General features: G+C 44.6%; 2 protein-coding genes across 4 annotated transcripts in view; one reads left to right on the top strand and one right to left on the bottom strand.

Annotated features, from left to right (window-relative positions):
• Positions 1 to 12,531, top strand: part of thap4 (THAP domain containing 4) — a 53,268-nt gene extending 40,737 nt beyond the window's left edge. For both annotated transcript variants that reach the window (XM_067995632.1, XM_067995633.1), the window contains 2 exons: positions 2,920 to 3,023; positions 11,234 to 12,531. In XM_067995632.1, the coding sequence (XP_067851733.1) occupies positions 2,920 to 3,023; positions 11,234 to 11,350 (221 nt within the window). In that variant the 3' untranslated portion in view covers positions 11,351 to 12,531. The remainder of the gene's footprint in view (positions 1 to 2,919; positions 3,024 to 11,233) is intronic.
• A 2,514-nt stretch (positions 12,532 to 15,045) lies between these two features.
• boka (BCL2 family apoptosis regulator BOK a) overlaps positions 15,046 to 19,617 on the bottom strand; it is a 36,263-nt gene continuing 31,691 nt past the window's right edge. For both annotated transcript variants that reach the window (XM_067995638.1, XM_067995637.1), the window contains exon 5: positions 15,046 to 19,486. In XM_067995638.1, the coding sequence (XP_067851739.1) occupies positions 19,361 to 19,486 (126 nt within the window). In that variant the 3' untranslated portion in view covers positions 15,046 to 19,360. The remainder of the gene's footprint in view (positions 19,487 to 19,617) is intronic.

Genomic DNA, 19,617 nt, shown 5'->3' with positions numbered 1-19,617 from the left:
GGTTAACTTCCATGTATATGGTGAGGACACCCAGCCCTACCTCCCCACCACTTCTCTCAGACCCCGGCACTGTTAGACTGCTTGGCCAACATCCAGTCTTTGATGAGCCATAATTTCCTCTGTTCAAAATATTGGACGGCTGAAGCCATTGTCTTTGCCCCGGCCACTGACTCCATCCCCCTCCCTGGCCGCTGTCTCGGGCTAAACCACACCGTTAGCAACCTATGCATCCTGTTTGACCCTGAGCTGAGCTTCCGAATCCATATCCTCTTTTGCGCAAAGACCTCTGTTTCTCTAACATTGCCCCTTATGCCCCGACCTCAGCTCATCTGCTGCTGAAACCCTCATCCGTGCCTTTGTCACCTACAGCTTCAAATACTCCAACACTCTGCTGGCCGGCCTCCCATACCCCATGCTCCATAAACATCAGCTCACTCAAAACTCTGATGCCTGTATCCTAGCTCACTGCAAGTGCAGCTCACCGCTATCCTTGTTGACTTTCATTGGCTCCCGGGTCCCCAATTAAAGTTAAAATGCTTATCCATGTGTTTAAATATTTGGCCTCACCCCACCTTATCTCTGTAGTCTCCTCCATCCCCTACATCCCCACACCGAACTCTCCATTGCTGTAACTCCAGCCGTATATCTAAGTTTGCTGCCGACACTAAGTTAGGTGGCACAGTAAATAGTGTAGATGGGAGCAGAAAGTTGCAAAGGGACATTGAGAGATTAAGTGAGTGGGCAAAACTGTGGCGGATGGAGTTAAATGTGGGGGAGTGAGAAAGTGTGAGGTCATCCACTATGGGCCTAAGAAAGATAGATCAGAGTATTTTCTAAATAGTGAGAAGCCAGGAACTGTGGAGGAGCAGAGAGATTTGGGGTCCATGTAGCAGTTGTTGCAGCTGGTCACCTGGAGGTGGGAGGGGAGAGATTGGTTGCTGAAGATCCAGATGACATTGGCCACCTGGGCCTTGAATCCTGTTTATATAAAATTTATGACAGGACGATTTGACCTCATTGTTTCCGCTAATCTTAAATTTCCATCCTCCGAGTGTTACACTGCATATTCTAATTTCAGCTCAGTGGTTTAGTGATCTAGTAGTAGATTTACTGTATATGGTTTGGCATTCAGGTAGGGCTGGATAAGACCATACCTAGCATTTATGGCCAAAATTGTTTTGTATGTTTCATGGTGCTGAAGCTTAACCATCACTGCATTCGACCCCTTAGAAAGGCAGTATTATTTTGTTGATGGCTGCAGAGCTTTAGCATTCTACATACAGAATTTATCAATTCAGGCAGTTTTTTTTCTTTGATAAGACGCGAGGAAAAACCATCAGCAATTTAGTAAAAGGAGTAATAAACTAATTCCAGTGTTCTTCAGCTGGTCAGCAGCCACTGAGAAATGTTCACCCTGCTTTTTACCTTAATATTAGGGACCCATATTCAAACCATTTAACAATGCTCTTCCCATCTGCAAGGTAGCTATTTGAAGTAATTTGCATTCATGACGCATTATTGTCTTAACCTGACAGCTCAAAGTGGTAAGTTCTTGGCACTGCTGTGCTCCAAACCGGTTTCTTTGTTAGACGGTAGAGAATCCTATCCTTTTTTGCAGTTACTTTGACCCAATATGTGGAAGTTGCCAATGAATAAAGAAGATTGGTGGTTTACCTACCTTGGGTATTATCTTCCTCGGTCTTTGTAGTTTAACCTTTACATACAAAGCTCTCTATCTGTGTCTTCTATCTCCTCCTACCTGGTTCATTCCTTTCCTTCAGTGTATGTAACTTCCTTGCTTTGTTGAGTAGCTGTCAGATGCTGTTGCCTTTGAAATAACTGAACGATGCCCTAGAACAAGTCCCTATTATACAGGAGTGGGGGGGAGAAGATGGGTGCGAAAGGCATGACTCATGCTCAATTCTATATGGTGCCAGAAATTGAAGGTGTATTTACATTAAATTTGGGCTGTAAGAGAACGGTGCAGAGAGGTTGTATTGATTTATCCTCACCCCCTTCCCGAGGCTCATTTGAAGGCTGATTCAGTAAAGAGAGACCTGGCTTTCTGTGAATATGCAGAAAGCTGGACTCTGCTTTCCAAATCAGCCTTCAACGGGCTTATGGGGAAGGGAGGTAAGGACATTGTCGGAATTTTCTTTGTTCTCATCACCTTGGAATTGCACGTAGCTGACCAAGAGGAGAGGAATTGGATGCATCGAGTCATGAATTTGATGCTGAGCTGGTTCCATCCTCACGTCACGACACAAACGCACTGAGCAGACCAGAGTAGGAGGTCATTGTTCCAATAAGCGATTGGAGCATCCTGCTGCTGCAGGAGCATGGTGGTTAACAAGCTTAGCTGATGATATGAAAACCACACATTTTCCACTGCCCTTGGTTTGGATGACAACCTATTTAATTGTGGTTCATTTGCATTCAAGGAATGAGGAAAACCAAACCTAAAGTAGGTTATATAAATCTGCATCTAATTCACTGCAGCTGTTGCTATTTGAGGTGACGTTTTTTTTTTGCTAATGGTTCTTTTCAGCTTTCAAAGTCACTGCCCCTCCTTGCCCCAGTTCAAACTGTTGCCCCAGGCATAATATAATTAGGATTGGATGATACTTGAGTTTTGCACATTAGGACATCTTGTGAAGATGTCCTGCATTGTGTTTACCCTGAATCAAGTATTAAATGTTATGCCAATTAGAACACTGTTCAAATGTTAATCAGCTAGTGTTTCTTGTACTGATCCGTAGAGTGAATCATTGTTAATACTCTCCATCCGGGCAGATCAAATTTTGAAACACGTTGTATTTTGTTTTTGCAAATATTGTAATTTTTTTAATATCTTTCATGAAGTTTTGCTGTTAACAAAGTTTTTAAACCACTGTTTATTTATTTACTTTCTGACCCAAGGTATTGTGGAGATTGAAGAAGGGGAAGTGAAGGATCAGGAGCTGACACTAGCCTCTCAGTCTGTGGCTCGAATGTCCTTTGCAAAGGAGCCACACGTCCAGCAGGTAAGAATGGGTTTCAAGCCCCTGGATTTGTTCCCTTTATTGCACCAAATGTCTTATTACCTGCCGTGTTTCACTTTTGTCTTCTCTCGTGTTGGCGCTCCTGCTCACAGTTGGGTAGCAATGCTATTGACGAAAATTATTTTTATTTCTAAGTTGTATATCGACAGACTCGATTAGCAAGCTGTCTTTTTCCCGGGGGACGCATGTTGGAAACCAGCCCGGACTGATGGGGTGAATGGCTTTTCTCTTGCTGGCTGTGAGGGTCCTGTGTGAAATTAGTTTTGGGACAATTTCCATTCATTTTCCCAGTGGGCAAGGTCCCACAGCACAAAACTGCACTGAGCTGCCTGTCCCTCTGACAAGCCATGGGAGAAGAAATGTCACACAAGTGCACCATAAGGAACCCTTGTGAGACTAAGGCTGGAGTATATTGAAGATCTTTGAGTGCTAGCTAAGGCATAAAGGGGATGGTGCCAAGCTGAAGACAGGTGTTCTCCAAAATCAAGGGAATGTCGAGTGCCTTGGGTCAGTTGGCTACAGAATCACATTGACGATGAAATGGGCTTTTCCTGTCCTTCCTCCGAACTGACAGAGGCCCCAAAGTGACTGCAGTCTTCAAAATAAAGTAAGTTAGTCTTCTGAGTTCTGCTTAAAGGAAAGTAATACTGTAGAATAAAGCACTTTGTGAGCTTCTCCTCCCTGCTAGCAAACATTTTTTTTTAAAGCCAGCAGGCAGTCAGTTTTGTGTGAAGTAATGCTCAGCTTTGAGGTGACCGTACAATTGGGGTTACTGCTCGTAAGCAGGCAGTGACGAGTGTCATGGTGGGCCCTTCACAGAATGCCGAGAGGGGCAAAGAGGGAAGCTGTGGCCTTATCCAATATGGATTCAAGCCTGGGACGGTGGCAAAAGAGAATGAAGGTAGAGGAATAGTGAAAGATTGGGATAAGGATTTGGGGAGAGCAAAGTACCCAAGAGGGGATGCACAACATAGAAAGATAGGAACAGGAGGAGGCCATTCAGTCTCTCGAGCTTGTTCCACCATTTAATTAGATCACGGCTGATCTGTATCTTAACTCTATCTACCTGCCTTGGTTCTGTAACCCTTAATACCTTTGCCTAACAAAAAAATCTATCAATTTCAGTTTTGAAATTTTCAATTGACCCCCAGCCTCAACATCTTTTTGGGGGAGAGTTTTCCAGATTTCCACTCCCCTTTGTGTGAAGAAGTGCTTCCTGATATCACCCCTGAACGGCCTAGCTCTAATTTTAAGGTTATGCCCCTTGTTCTGGACTCTCCCACCAGAGGAAATAGTTTCTCTCTAGCTACCCTATCAAATTCCTTAATCATCTTAAACACTTCAATTAGATCACCTCTTAATCCGCTATACTCCAGGGAATACAAGCCTAGTCTATGCAACATGTCCTAATTAACCATTTTAGTCCCAGTATCATTCTGGTGAATCTGCGCTGCACCCCCTCCAAGGCTGATATATCCTTCCTGAGGTGCGGCGCCCAGAACTGAATGCAGTCTCCAGATGGGGTCTAACTGGAGCTCTGTTCAGTTGAAACATAACTTCCACCCCTTTGTATTCCAGCCCCCTTGAGATTAAGGCCAACATTCCATTAGCCTTTTTAATTTTTTTGTGCAGTACTAGCTTTTAGTGATTTCTGTACTTGGTCCCCTAATCTCTCTGCTCCTCCACAGTTCCTAACTTCTCACCATTTAGAAAATACTCTGATCTACCTTTCTTAGGTCCAAAGTGGATGACCTCACACTTCCCCACATTGAACTCCATCTGTCACAGTTTTGCCCACTCACTTAATCTCTCAGTGTCCCTTTGCAATTTTCTGCTCCGATCTACACTATTTACTGTGCCACCTAACTTAGTGTCATCAGCAAACTTAGATATACAGCTACTGCCCTAGCTAAGATCAGCTAACTCTGTACAGTCCATTGCCGAAACCAGGGACTTTATCCCAGCATGTGTGATTCAGTCCCGCACCAGACTGCTCTTGCCGATTGGGGGAGCCATATTCACTTATGCTCTGATCAAGCAATGGAAGAGACCATTTCTATCATCAGATCTACTCAAATGGGAATCAGTCTGCAAGGAAAAGGGCAAAATGATGCAACCCTTGTAGTTGGAAAAAAAAAGCAATGTTACAACATGCGGCAATCTCTGCAATGTGCACTGCAGGCTTGAGTTATTTAACATCATGTATTTGCAGCCGTGCCTTCAGCTGCCTAGGCCCTAAGCTCTGGAATTCCCTCCCTAAACCTCTCCGCCTCTCTACCCCTCCCTCCTCCTTTAAGATGCTCCTTAAAACCTACCTCTTTTTGACCAAGCTTTTGGTCACCTGTCCTAATATCTCCATATGTGGCTCAGTGTCAAATTTAGTTTGATAATCGTTCCGCAGTGGTTTTGACCTGAAGTTGTTGAAACTCAATGTTGAGTTCCATTACCAGCCTCTTTTCCCTTGCACCATCATCCCTATAGTCATTTAATCACTCCTGTCCTCCATCCTATCACAGCTCTTGTGAAGCGCCTTGGGACATTAAAGGCACTATATAAATGCAAGTTGTTGTTGTTGTGTACTTTTCCCCAAAAAATGCATTGTGTTCTAAAATGCACAATAATCAGGAGTGAAGCCTCTCAGACGGGTGTTTTGTTTAACTGCACCTTTCCTGACTCGCTCTCTGTTCATCCATCTGCAAAAACTTTTCAGCTTTGCCCTCTTGCAGTCCCTTGTACCTGGGATGTTATGCTAAGCCAGACCCTGTGCTGATGTGTAAAGGAGGTCAGCCACTTCCTCTGCCTGCTGGCTGCACAGTTTGAGATGTTGATAAAATCAGTTTGTCAGAGCTCCTTCCCTCTTCAGTGTGACACAGTAGATTGCAAAAGTTTCTTGCAGTTCAAAAGTGCGACTTTGAAGTTTTGAGCGTTTGGACCAAGTAGTACAAGAACGAAAAGCACTTGGTTCATAGACTTACATAGAATTTACAGCACAGAAACAGGCCGTTCGGCCCAACCAGTGTTTGTCCTCCACACGAGCCTTCTCCCACCTTACTTCATCTAACCCTACCAACATATTGCTTTCTCCCTCATGTACTTATCTAGCTTCCCCTTAAATGCATCTATGCTATTCGCCTCAACCACTCCTTGTGGTAACGAGTTCCACATTCTAACCACTCTCTGAGTAAAGTTGTTTCTCCTGAATTCCTTATTGGATATTTTAGTGACTATCTTATATTTATGGCCCCTAGTTTTGGGGTCTCCCTCAAGTTGAAACATCATCTCTACGTCTATCCTATCGAACCAGTTCATGACCTCTAGTTCTAATTTTAAAGACCTCTATTAGGTCACCCCTCAGCTCTCTCCTTTCTAGAGAAAAGAGCCCCAGCCTGCTCGATCTTTCATGACAGTTATACCCTCTCAGTTCTGGTATCAGCCTTGTAAATTTTTTTTGCACTTTCTCCAGTGCTTCTGGAATATGGTTCAATTTAGTGACCCATAGTAATTTTATTGTAAGCATTCAGTACATTGAAACAATTGTCTCAACAACAGCAGTAACAGAACTAAATACCACAAGCTGAAATAAAAAAAAACTGCTGGAAACACTCAGCAGGCCAGGCAGCATCTGGAGAGAGAAACAGAGTTAACGTTTCAGGTCAATGACCTTTCATCAGAACTGGAAGAAGTTAAAAATTTAACAATTTATAAGCAAGTACAGAGCCAGGGAAAAGGGGGAGGGAAGAACAAAGGGAAGGTCTGTGATAGGGTGGAGGGCAGGAGTGATTAAATGACAAAAGGGATGATGGTGTGAGGCAAGGGGGGTGGGAAAGGGACAAGTAAAGAAACAAAAGACGGGCCTAGAGGAGCTGTAAATGGCAACATCAGAACCATTTCCAGCACCTGCTGTCCGAAAAAATGGGAGCAGTGGTTATGATCTGAAGTTATTGAACAATGTTGAGTCCAGAAGGTTGTAAAGTGCTTAATCGAAAGATGAGGTGCTGTTCCTCGAGCTTCCGTTGAGCTTCATTGGAACAGTGTAAGAGGCCGAGGACAGAGAGGTCAGATTGTGAATGAGATGGAGAATTAAACTGACAAGCGACCGGAAACTCAGGGTCACGCTTGCGGACTGAACGGAGGAGTTCAGCAAAGCGATCACCCAATCTGCGTTTGGTCTCCCCAGTGTAGAGGAGACCGCTCACTGTTGAATTGAGACTGCTGAAGCTAGGAATCCCTCTGGACCCCTGGTACAATATTGGATTCAAAAAGCACTATTCTCTCCATTTCCTCCAGGCCCCCTAATCTTTGGTCCTCATGGATGATCCTAGATGGATGACCTAAATTATGAAGGGTTTCGATAAAGTAAATAAAGAGAAACTTTCCACTGGCAGATCGGTGGCCTGAAGCTGGCTGTACCTTTACATGGGAGATGAGAGGGAAAAGGGCAGTGAAGCACATACGGAAAGAAAGAGAGCGCGAGATAGATGTAGAGGAAGCATGCGAGACACGTACAAAGAGTGAGAGACACACAGGAGAGAGAAAAAAATAGGGAGAAAGAGTAAGAAAATGAGACACGTGGATATATAAACAATGAAGGTGTATGTGAAGCACGCAGAGAAGGATAAAGAAGGAAGATGGAAAGAGTGGAAAAAGAGGGAAATGGAAAGAATTGGAGACTGGGGCGGTAGAAATTTACAGGAACAGATGGCACAATATCTCTCCTGTCCTCAACCTCTCTGCAGCCCTCAGCATGGTTGCCCAATCCACCCTTCTTCACTGCCTTCCTTCTATGATTCACCTCCGTGGTACCATTCTTACCTGTCTCAGTACATCTGCCGCCTTCTCCTGAGCCTTTACCACCACCTCCAGCACGCTGTAAGGTTCTAAACCTGCCCGCCCCCCCACAACCCTGGCTCCCATTCTTGTTTGAACCCTTTCCTCAGCGATGTCATTATAAGCATGGTGTCCGCTCCTACCTCTCCTTCAACTGCTTCTCAGACATCAATTGTGGATGAGCAGTGCTTTCTTCAGCTTGACGTAGACTAGACTGAAACCAGCCTGTTCAGCGCTTGACAGAAACTCTGCGTCCAAGCCACTAATTCCATCCTCCTCACTGGCTGAGACTGGCCGTACATAGCCTCAGTATTCTGACTGATCCTGTGCTGAGCTTCCATTCTCCTATCTTATCTGTCGCCAGCACTGCCTATTTCCTCTTCTAACTTCCCTATTTCACCCCACTGCTGCTGAAACCCATCCACACCTTTTTTTTTGGATCAATTTCTCCAGTGCTCTCCTTGTGATTTCTGAAGCACCGACCCACACAAACTCCCATCTCATCCAAAACCCAGCTGCTTATAATCCTGTCTGCTCATCACTGTCCTCACTCACATCCATCCCTGAACTCATTGATTTCCAAACCCTCGTCCTCATCTGCAAATGCCCCCAAGGCTTTACCCACCTCTTTTGTAAAGCACTGGAGGCTATACAAATGCAAGCTGTTGTACAGTCCATTGTTTTGCAATGCTGGGCCACATCAGAACTGTTTAACAAGCACTGTTCCCATGTCTGCAAAAGTAGTGATAGGATGTGTTTCCAGCGTCTTTATCCTGGGTCTGGGCAATAAATTGCACACAAGTAGGCCTACATTGTGGAACAAAAGCGACAGAGTCATGTGGAAAATAGTATATCAAATAAATCAAGTGGAAAATGTCAATTTTAGGTTTCCTTTTGTGTTGAAGGTTGTGTGGGTAGATATTTATCTGCAGCAACAAGCTGTGTGAAGTCAATCAGTCACATGACAGGCCCTCCCTCCGTACATGAGGTGGGCGGGTGTTGATTACAACGTCAGATAAGAGACAGAAAACTGCAGGGAGCCGCACGTTGTTACAGTGCAGAACTGTAGCCCTGCAAATACCCCTGCAACACAGTGGATGGAGCATGCTCTCGTTTCAGAGCACTTGCACTTAGTTGGTCCAAAGCGCGGAGTTCACCCAGACCCACTCTTCTGAGGAGGATAGAAAACACTGTTCAGATTTCACTATCACTGCGGTGAATGATTTTCGGTCTACTGACCCTCAGAATATATTGTAAAAGTAAATGAGAAGAGATTTATATTTACTCCTTTAGAGCAGAGAAGGTTAAGGGGAGATTTAATAGAGGTGTTCAAAATTATGAGAGGTTTTGATAGAGTAAATAAGGAGAAACTGTTTCCACTGGCAGGAGGGTCAATAACCAGAGGACACAGATTTAAGGTAATTGGCAAAAGAACCGGGGGGAGATGAGGAGAATTTTTTTTATGCAGCAAGTTGTCACGATCTGGAATGTACTGCCTGAAAGGGTAACTTCCAAAAGGGACGTGGATATATGCTTGAAAAGTATGGCAGGACTATGGAGAAGGAGCAGGGGAGTGGAACTAATTGGATAGCTCTTTTAAAGAACCGGCACAGACACGGTGGGCCAAATGGCCTCCTAAGTTCCCTATGATTCTATAATGTGTTTGCTCTCATTTGCCAGCCTTGGTTCAGGAGTGACACTTGTGCCTCTGCATCAGAAGGTTGTGGGCTCAAGCCCCACTCCAGAGACTTGTGCACTTAATCTGGACTCGTACTTCAGTGCACTGTCTTTCAGATGAGGTGTTAAACCGAGGACCCGTCAGCCTTCTCGGGTGGATGTGAACGGTCCCATGGCATTATTCGAAGAGCAGAGGCATTCTCCAGCCATCCTGGCCAAAATTTATCCCTCAATCAACCACTGGAACATTATCTGGTCATTTTTTCTCAGTACTGTTTGTGGGATCTTACAGTACACAAATTGTCACATTCCCCTATGTTGCAACAGTGACTAAGCTTTAAAAGTTCTTTGTGAAAGGCACTATATAAGTGCAAGCTTTTCTTTCCTGTTACAAATTTAATGGGTCTACAGTAGATATTCTCTTGGGGCTTAGCATCCCATAAGAGGACTTTGTGTCTCCTATGATCAGGAGTGCATCTTTACTATTCAATATTTAGTTAAATGATAGCGTGACCCAGGGATTGTGGCATAGACCCCTTATTGTGTGTACTGGATGCTGTGTTCTCACATGCACCACCACATGTGCACTCTCCTTTCTTTTTGGAAGGTGGTCTATAAAGCACTCTAGTGAGACAAGACTAACTGTAAACGAACAAACTAATTTATTTTATATGAAATATACGAATGAACAGAGCGCAATTTTCACACTGAGATTCAATCAATTCTTGATTGCACCTGGTATCATTTTCAAAAAACGAAAGCTATGACCCTGCCCCCACTATAGGCTAAACTCAATTACAAGTTAAATGTACGAGCCAGCTGTTACCTGACTTCCTCTGTTACAGGCTGTACATGGTCATACTCAGTCCTAGAGCCTCTCAGTCTCACTGACTAGAGACTATGTTTCAGGCTGCCTGGCAAGAGAGAGATCTCACTTCTCTCCAGACCCTTCCCTCAATTCTATGTCCTGGAATTATCTATAGTATTGCTAATCAAAATTATGAAAAGCTTTCCTTTTATGTGGAAGCTTGTGCAGCCTGTTTGTCTGTTCAGCTGAACTCCATGCTGGTTGCATTGAATGAAAATCATTCTAGCACTAAGGTGCGAACTAGACAATGTACTCAGTGACATCCTGTTATTCCTAATTAACGTTCTAAGTGAGTTTAAATGCTAAGTCAAAAATAATATTGTATTCCTGGGAATTAACCCATTGTGAATTGAATGTAACTTTGTAGCAATTTCATAAGTTAAAACAAAATCCCTTTTGGGCCAAATAGGTAAAAGTCCTAAAATATTTCATAGTGAATGGCCTTTTTGTGATAGTGCTGGGAGAAATGTTGGCTGGGGCACTGGGAGAGCTCCTTCTTGCAGTAGTGTTGTCAAATCTTTAATGCCCACCTGAATCACAGGAACTGGCGTGTGGATTTTAGTTTAACATTTCATCCAAACGTTTAACATTTCTGACAATGTAGCACTGGGTGTCAGCCTAGATTATGTATTCAAGTACTGGAACCCTTGACCTACTGACTGAGAAGTGCAATCACTACTAACTGAGACAAGCTGACGCTTTGACTACATGGTTCCTGAGGGCTGTGTTTTAGCAAGAATGGAATGTCCCTTAGTCTTTGTTTTCCTGAAGTACCTTTTGTAGTAGACGACTTTTCCTTGATTTGTTTCTTTACTTTCAGATTACACGAACTTTCAGACTCACTGAAGAAGGGAAGTTGGAGCAAATCGTTTGTATGGCAACCGATCAACAGCCCCTATTGCAGCATCTCCACATAACATACACACGCAGTTCCTAACACAGTATATTCATGTAACAAGCGTTCACCCCAAGCTCCAAATGCACTGTCCTATACACGCTCCTTTTATACTTTAGCCTCACTGTGTTAAATTCGAAGACTTTAACTAGAAGTTGAAGATTATAATTTTGGATTTTTACAGTTGATTGTATTACAGTACCACTATTCTAATTGCAAATTACTGTTTGTTATTGGGTGCTTTGGAAGTTTGTAATAACCTACTGTTGGCTTCCCGGGATGTTGTGAAAATCAGAAACTTTTGGGATATTGTGTTTGCTTTGTCTCCATGGTCGCACAAGATTTATGTTCCTTTTGTTCAGTAGTTAAAAATCAGGTCAAAAATAGATAACTCAGGAACATCTAACAGACCTCCTAATCTTAGATTACATCCACCCCTATGATACTCTCTAAGATATGTTTCCTCTGTCCTCTTTCTTGGGCCTGTCTCCTTGTGCATCCCCAGCTGAGAGCAGCACGTGACCTGCTTCTGCTTTTCGCCACGCTGCAGTCAGCCACTCGGAGGTGTGTGAACGTGATGCCTAATCGATGCTTTGCAACGAGACATCACTGCTCCTGAGCACATAATCTGGCTGACTTCACTGTGGGAGTGGAATAACTGGGACTGACTCACCCCTACCAGAAAAGTATGTGCTCTAACTACCCCACAGTTTCACCATTTGCCCTGTGATTTATGCCATGTTAAATCAGTTTCCCGACCTGTCAAATATCCTTTCACGGAAATGCACAGAGATGGACCTTTGAGAAAACCACACTACTGATATAAAACTTGAAAATTAATAATGAAGGCAAATAACCTATTTGACACCCTAGTAAAAGTTTGTTTTATTTGTTGATGGACTGTGTATGATGCTGTCAAGACTGTATTTAATGCCCAATCTAGTTGTTGTGTGGTGGGCCTTCCACTTGAACTGATGCAGTTCTCGTGGTGCGGGTGCATCCACGATGGTGTTAGGTGGAGAATTCCAGGATATTGACTCCACAGTGATGACTGGGCAGTGATATATGTCTATAAGTCATGAAATTCATGAATAGTGTAAATGTAAGCAGGTTATTTATGATTCCAGAGCTAGAGCATATGAAAATGAAACTGGGAGTCTTGAGCAAAATTGGAGAAAAGAAGATTCCTCCCTTACTGTGTAAATAAATGCCCATTAAAGCTATATTTTTGTCTCCTGAATGCAATGACTTATGGGGTAACCCTCCAGTGGCTCACCTAATGGGGTAACCCTCCAGTGGCTCACCTAATGGGGTAACCCTCCAATGGCTCATTGTATGAGTGGCCCTCCACTTTTTTCACACCAAGGATAGCGGAAATCTGGAACTTGCTCCCCAAATGGCTGTGGATGCTTTCAAGATAAAATTGATCGATTTCTGTTGGGTAACGTTATCCAGGGCTATGGAGTTGAGGTACGTTTCTAATTCAATGGCAGAACAGGCCCGAAGAGGCAGAATGGCCTTCGAACAGTTGGAAGCATAAATATTTCCAGCCAGAGCATTGAGAAGTCTCCCAAACCATAACCAAAGAATGTCGCTTAATAAGCCTGGTTTTCTGCTCCCAGCCCCCCATTTTGCAAAATGGATAAACCACCTCTACCTTAACGGTCCCCCTTCCACATTATTTTCATTGGGGTCTCCTCCTTGTGAGACATCCACAGACCAGCTGTAGGGAAGAGAATTTAAGGAAAGAAGTAAACTTGATGCCCTTTCTTGGACAATATGCTGGGAGAGGGCATTGCACGACTATTTTAACAATGGTCGACAGTCTTTATGCTAGTTCCAGAGGTCCCTGATCAGAATGGGAGTCTTCTAGATCTCACACAGACCGCATCAAGTGGGTTTTCAAAGGGCTACTCATGGTCACATCCCAATGGATTACATCACCAAGGTGTAGGCTGACGTGTAAATAATCAACATCTGATCCTAAAATAGATCAAGCGTATGAGGTCCATTGAAAGGCAGCGTAACCCTTGTATAATATGGCAGTGGCAGACTCGGCAATTGGACTTCAGATCTTTCCCCAGGAAAGAAAATCCACCACACAGGAGATGAACTCAGAGCCTCCCAATCAAGTGTCCAAATGAACCAATCCATTCGGCTGAGGAATTTACAGATGGGTCTAATCAAGTTATGATGGCAAGCCACCAGGCCCACTGGCCTAGATTTGTTCTCCAAAAGTGCACAAAGCCAGGCAGTAGGAATCAGATTAGGTCAATTGCTGACCTTGATTGAGGATCAAATCAAACTGCCACAGTGTAGAGGTCTAAACCTTGACCTGACAGCAATACCCATGCCTATCAATGTATTTCTTGGTAGATTGGCACAGCTGCATTTACCATCACTGTAATAGAAGCTATTGCAACCAGCAGTTGATGGAGAAAGTATTTTAGGGGAACAAGTAGAGAAACTGTTGGAATCTATGAACAAAAACTAGCAGAAAATCGTGTGGCCCCAGTTCTCATGTTCGAGAGCCTTCCCTCACTTTTGAACAACGTGCATGCCCAGAGGCTACCATCAGATCTAACCTTGAATCTGGCTCCCCTCGTACCAACGGCTTGCCAGACTCGCCCTTCCCACCTGCGATCTCAGGAAAGTGCCGCTTGCAGGGAACGGAAGCTGCACAAGCAAGTCTCAGATGGGTTCCAGAAATAGTCATTTCAGAAATGCACCTATAGGATTGGTGATCAGATTGGACCGTGGTGCTGTCATTTGCAGCAATGCTCTCAATGCAGATAGACAAATTACTAGCCTTGGAGGCAATAGAACAAGTCAACTCTAATCAGGAGAGCAGGATTCTACTCCAGGGACTTTGTAGAATCTCTAAAAGGGTGACTCCTCACTGTACTAGATCTCACTACAGGAACCACATACAAGATTCTCACACTACTAACCAACCCACCCACCTGGCAAGAATGGGGTAGGGGTCCTTTAAAATGAAGCGTGGTGCACGGTCAGAGGTGCCGTCTTTCGGTTGAGATGTTAAATCGAGGCCCCATTTGCCCTCTCGGGTGGATGTAAAAGATCCTATGGCACTATTTCAAAGAAGAGCAAGGGAGTTCTCCCCAGTGTCCTGGCCAATATTTATCCCTCAACCAACGTCACTAGAACAGATGATCTGGTCATTGTCTCATTGCTGTTTGTGGGACCTTGCTGTCTGCAAATTGTCTGCCTATTGTTTCCTACACTACGACAATGATTACATTCAAAAGTACTTCGTTGGTTGTAAGCGCTTTGGGACATCCTGAGCTCATGAAAAGCGCTCTAGAAATGCAAGTCTTTCTATCATCCTGTTCCTGCTGCCCACTATTTCAACTGCTCGCTGCAGTTTGAGGCTGAGACACCTGCCGGAAGCAGTCGGGAGCCTCATAAATTTATGCAAATCAGGGTCGCATTACATCAGTGGGACCCCGATTGGACTTTAACCTGGGCCTGAGCTGGGAAGCTGCAGCGACTTTCCCACCAGGTCAGTAGCTGTTGGGAGGACAGAGACCCTCCAAGGTAGGTGGGGCCAGGAGGAAAGTCAGAGCCTTCCCTACCCCGAACACCCGAGACCCTCCAGAAACTCCTCCCCGCAATTCACCTGCTGGACAACGAGTCTTCCTCTGGTGCTGGCCAGTGTTAGGACAATCCTTCTCCTTTTGCTTTTAATGCAGGCTCGTGGACTCGAGACAGAGTCATCTGATCAATACTCTTTATTTATCAAATACAAACTCAACATACACAATACTTATGAAGTCAGTACCCGTTTATACCAGTAAAGAACTCATAGTGGATTGGCAAACTGACTACTCTGACTGCTCACAGTTGCCCTATGCAAGACTATCGTATCCCACCTTTATACTGTATAATGCATATGGTTAACGTAGAGCTAGTACACAAGGTTGAAACGTAAATATATTGGCTATATACGGGGTTAGTATGTGAGTACACCTAAGGTCATGTGGTCCACCTCCTCAAACCTACCCCCCCCCCCCCCCCCCCAGCTCTTGGGCACTGCAACTTTATCTGTTTGTTGTTCATTTGAACAGTCAAGCTGGCCTTGCCAGTCTGGACTCTCTTATCTCTTAGGACATTTCTCATCCTCAAACCTCCATTTGCCTCTGACTCTTTATCACCTCTTCACTGGCAATTTGGTGTCTGGCCACCATCTAACATTCCCTTCTCACTTCTTTCTCTCAGTTTCACATTTTTTCTGACTAGAGTTGGATTTGAGTCTGTTAACCCTATGATTACTGTACCTGTTAATAGTCTACCTCACTACTATCTCACCTTGCTTCCTATTGCTGATAGCCAGTAACCTCGAGGCCAGCTGCCACTTGCTACCTGTTTTGGGCATGCAGATAAGGCCTGGGAATTAAAATATCCTAGGCCTCAAACTTAGGCCTGTGAGTGTGTTTTGCACTCCCCCCACCCGAAATCCGCTGGGAGTTAAAATCAACCCCGCATCAAAAGTCTACTTCCTCCAAAAGTCTTGCAGATTACCAAATTGCGCAAGAAATACGTTCTGAAGAAGATATTTTAAACTCTTGTGGACTGATTCTACCTTTATTGTTCTCGAAGTGTTTGTACCGTCAACGTCTTACTATTTCTGTGTAACATTTTATTTGTAAATAAATTTCTCTTATTAGTTTTAGCCTGAACATAATTGTCTGACAATGTATACTTGACAGAAGAACATAATGGACATCCCATATATCTCTGGCGCAACAACATTTTTAAAGAGATAATTATTAATATTGTGGCACACCATTCCACTCATCGCATAAGAATTCAGGGCGGCAGAGACCTTCACAGCCACTGGCAGCTCTGCCTATGATGGGGGTGAGCTGTAGATCAGGTTACAGCATAGGTCGTAACTTATTGATGGCTTCCGTTGTGAAGTTCAGCCTCTGCAAACCCTGCTCCTGGATCAGCTGGAGGTCAGTGCAGCTTGACCTTTTATATTTTAGAATGGAGGTACTGGCGGGTGGCTGACATTTGCTTGCTGTGGTGCCCGATTAACCTGCTCTTCTTGCTCACAGATAATTTCCAATGGGAAACCCATTGTGACATCTTTAGAATAGGGTAGGATAGGAAAATGGAAGTCCCATGGAGAAAGATACAAAAGTAGACACTGAAACAATAGTGACAAGAAGACAAAAAAGGTTCAAAAATAAGGGATTAGAACTTTAAATTACCTTTAAATTTATTTCTGCTGTTTCTATTGTACCTGGCAATGTTGTACACCTGTTCTCGATGGGTGTAAGCTACATCCAGTGTTTCTGAGGTGGTGATTATTGAAAATGGGGCGTGTTATGTTATCAAGTCAGTATCACCTCACTTAAAGATGCCCATTGTATTTGGACAACCACTTCAGGCATCCAGAATCACCTCTGATAGAAAACACAATCATCATAAACAATGGGCAAAGATCCAACCTAACAGATCTTCACCTCTGCCCGTGGCATTGAGAGGAAAATCCTGACTCTGGTCTGCTTACTGTGAACACAAGTTAGAAGTGTTGGGCTAAATCCTGAAGTTTTATTCTTAGTCGAAGGTGTTATTTCGGTCTTCAGACCAATTTACAGTACAGTTCCACATGATCATTTTTTTATGCAAATAGTTAAGTTGAAGTTGTTCAGCGGGTGATCCCCTGGTGAGCATACTCCCGTAACCAGTAAGGTCAGTCCTGGATTTCACAGGAAGATTCCGAGGACAGAGTACTAAAGGGAAACCTCTTGCAGCAGCCTCCCCTGTAATTCGCGGTGTTACGAGAATGTCCCTGTTGCAGCTATTTCAGACTTTAATGACCATTTGCATTTAGTTAATTATGCAATGAGCTGTTAGCTCCATTTCATGTGTGATTTTGCCAGTCAGCTAATCACTGGTTCCTGGTTGGAAATGTATTTTTAGTTTTTGTACCGAGTGTTTTAACCTCTTCAAACATGTGCGTTTAAGATTTTTGCATAGAAGACTGCACCGTTAGCATTAGTTTCCAGTTTGCAGCGTTGGGGAACTCCAGGCTCTATTATTGAGCAACCATATTAGCTTTGACATTCTGACAGGATGGTCCTTCCCAGGGTTTTTACACAGGGTCACTTCTCAGTTTAATTTGGGTCAAGAAATTGTTCCATTGTTATATCCGCTGGCCCACAAGTCAGAACTAGAACTTAGTTTCCACCATGTAGATACTCACAGGCCCCATCGTTATTATGCCTCTTGATGGAGGTTTGTGATCGGGAGTGGGGCGACTGGGAACGGGGGCGCGATCGGGATTGGGGGCGTGATGGGGATGGGCGGCGCCGGTGGGGGGGGGCAATCGGGAGTGGGGCGATGGGGAGTGGGGCAATTGAGGGGGCTGATCGGGAGGGGGGGCATTCAGGTAGTGAGGCGATGGGGAGTGGGGCGATTGAGAGGGGCGATGGGGAGTGGGGTGATCAGGAGTGCGGCGATCAGGAGGGGGGGCGATTGGGAGGTGAGGCGATGGGGAGTGGGGTGATCGGGAGGGGGTTGCGATCGGGAGTGGGGTGATCGGGAGTGGGGTGATCAGGAAGGGCGGCAATCAGGAGTGGGGTGATCGGGAGTGGGGGCGATCGGGAGGGGGCGATCGGGAGTGGAGTTATCGGGAGGGGGGCGATCGGGGGCCGGTAACCATTTGTGGAACTGCAGTGGACCGGGAGGAGCAGTCTAACGCCTTCCAGCTCCACATTCAGTTAAGTATTTTTTAAAAACGTACCTTTTTGACAGCGGCCTGCAGCGGTCCCTTTAAGGGCCTCTGGTAAGACCGCATGTTGTCCTGGTTTTCCTGAACACAGCCAGCCTGGAGCCGGCTATTTCAGGGCAGCCCGATTTCGCAGAGGGCCTCAACCCTGTTTCAGGCGTGGGCCCCGGATGCCTATTTTTCTGCCTATCCCAATATGGCGGGCGCGCTCTGCTACCTGCGAGTGTGTGCTTCCCACCTGCACTAATAGAGGCTTAGGCACCCATTTAGCGCCTGAAAACGGATGCAGCACCATCAAATTTCTAGGTCTAGCTTTCTATGGAAGGATGAGCAGTTTGGGCCAAGTAACATCTGTATTTATCCTTGTGGTCTTTGTTAACTTCAGTATCATGGAACTCTGAAGGGCAGCCTATGAAATAAAAGTGTAGTTTCTGGATTGTAGGGGACAAGATCCTGTTACATGGAGGTCACAGTCATATCTGATCCTCATTTTATCATTCAAGGCACTAAGGTTCATACTGGAAAGATTCCCCCCATTGCAGCCATGAGCCTGGATAGGTCTTTATATAAATGGAAGGAACAGTCATAGTAACAAGCCTACAACCAGTGTCCCTCTATAAACGCCACAATAGTCAAATTCGTCTTTTCCTAAAGCTGTACAAAAATCTTAAACTGGGTCTAAATTGACAATAGAGCAGCAGAATATGGTCATCGTAAAATCAGGTCTTAGCAGGAGAACGGATCGTCCCAAAAATCCACCAGCTGTTTGTCAATATCAGGGTTACTGTTCTGTCTTACATTTTGAAACTGGTATTTTCCTGGATTTCTGTCTTGCCCAGCCAGAAATTCATTCTTGTGCAGCTAGTTTGTAGAATCAAAGACGGAGCCACAGGAATGGCAGCTTTCAAAAAAACAAAATCAAAAACTGCACCACATTCATCTTCGTTCATTCTTGATTCTTCGAACTAGCTGCCCTTGTAAATAGGAGGGTTTCACTTGCAAGCGAGCTGGGACTGCTCCTTTAAATGATTATTGTCTCACAGATTATACTTTTCACACCTAGAAATCGGGACCATTTGGAGAGAAGAGTCAGTGGAATGTTGATGCCACTGTTTCCGCTGTCTGTTCAGTTACATGTTCCCGGTTTAGCCGATGACTCTAAAAGGATTCAGATTCCAGTCCACGAAGTTCAGAATTTGCTTCCAATCGTTATGGTGTATTCAGGCTGGCTGGGAATTCTGTATCGTGTTAGAAAAGGGCAGTTAATGGCGGCCACATCTCCCCAGGTGGAGTCATCGCTCCCGCAGGAGGAAGAAGAAGATCGCTTTGAGGAAGTGTCCGCAGGTACAGATGGCAGAGACGAGCCAATGATCACGGATGCTGGGGTCATTGTTAACCACAGACTTTGTAATGTCAGCCTAGGATCAGAATAGATGAGAAATATTAAACACCACCTGATCAGGGACAGAGCTTTGCACTCGAGCTGCCGAATTCCATTTGAAAATATTTTATTCTCTGTCACGTTAACTCAGGTTTGAAGTATAAATGC

This window comes from Heptranchias perlo, chromosome 13, assembly GCF_035084215.1.
Source record: "Heptranchias perlo isolate sHepPer1 chromosome 13, sHepPer1.hap1, whole genome shotgun sequence".
NCBI classification, from domain to species: domain Eukaryota; kingdom Metazoa; phylum Chordata; class Chondrichthyes; order Hexanchiformes; family Hexanchidae; genus Heptranchias; species Heptranchias perlo.
This window is presented reverse-complemented; position numbering and strand designations above follow the sequence as displayed.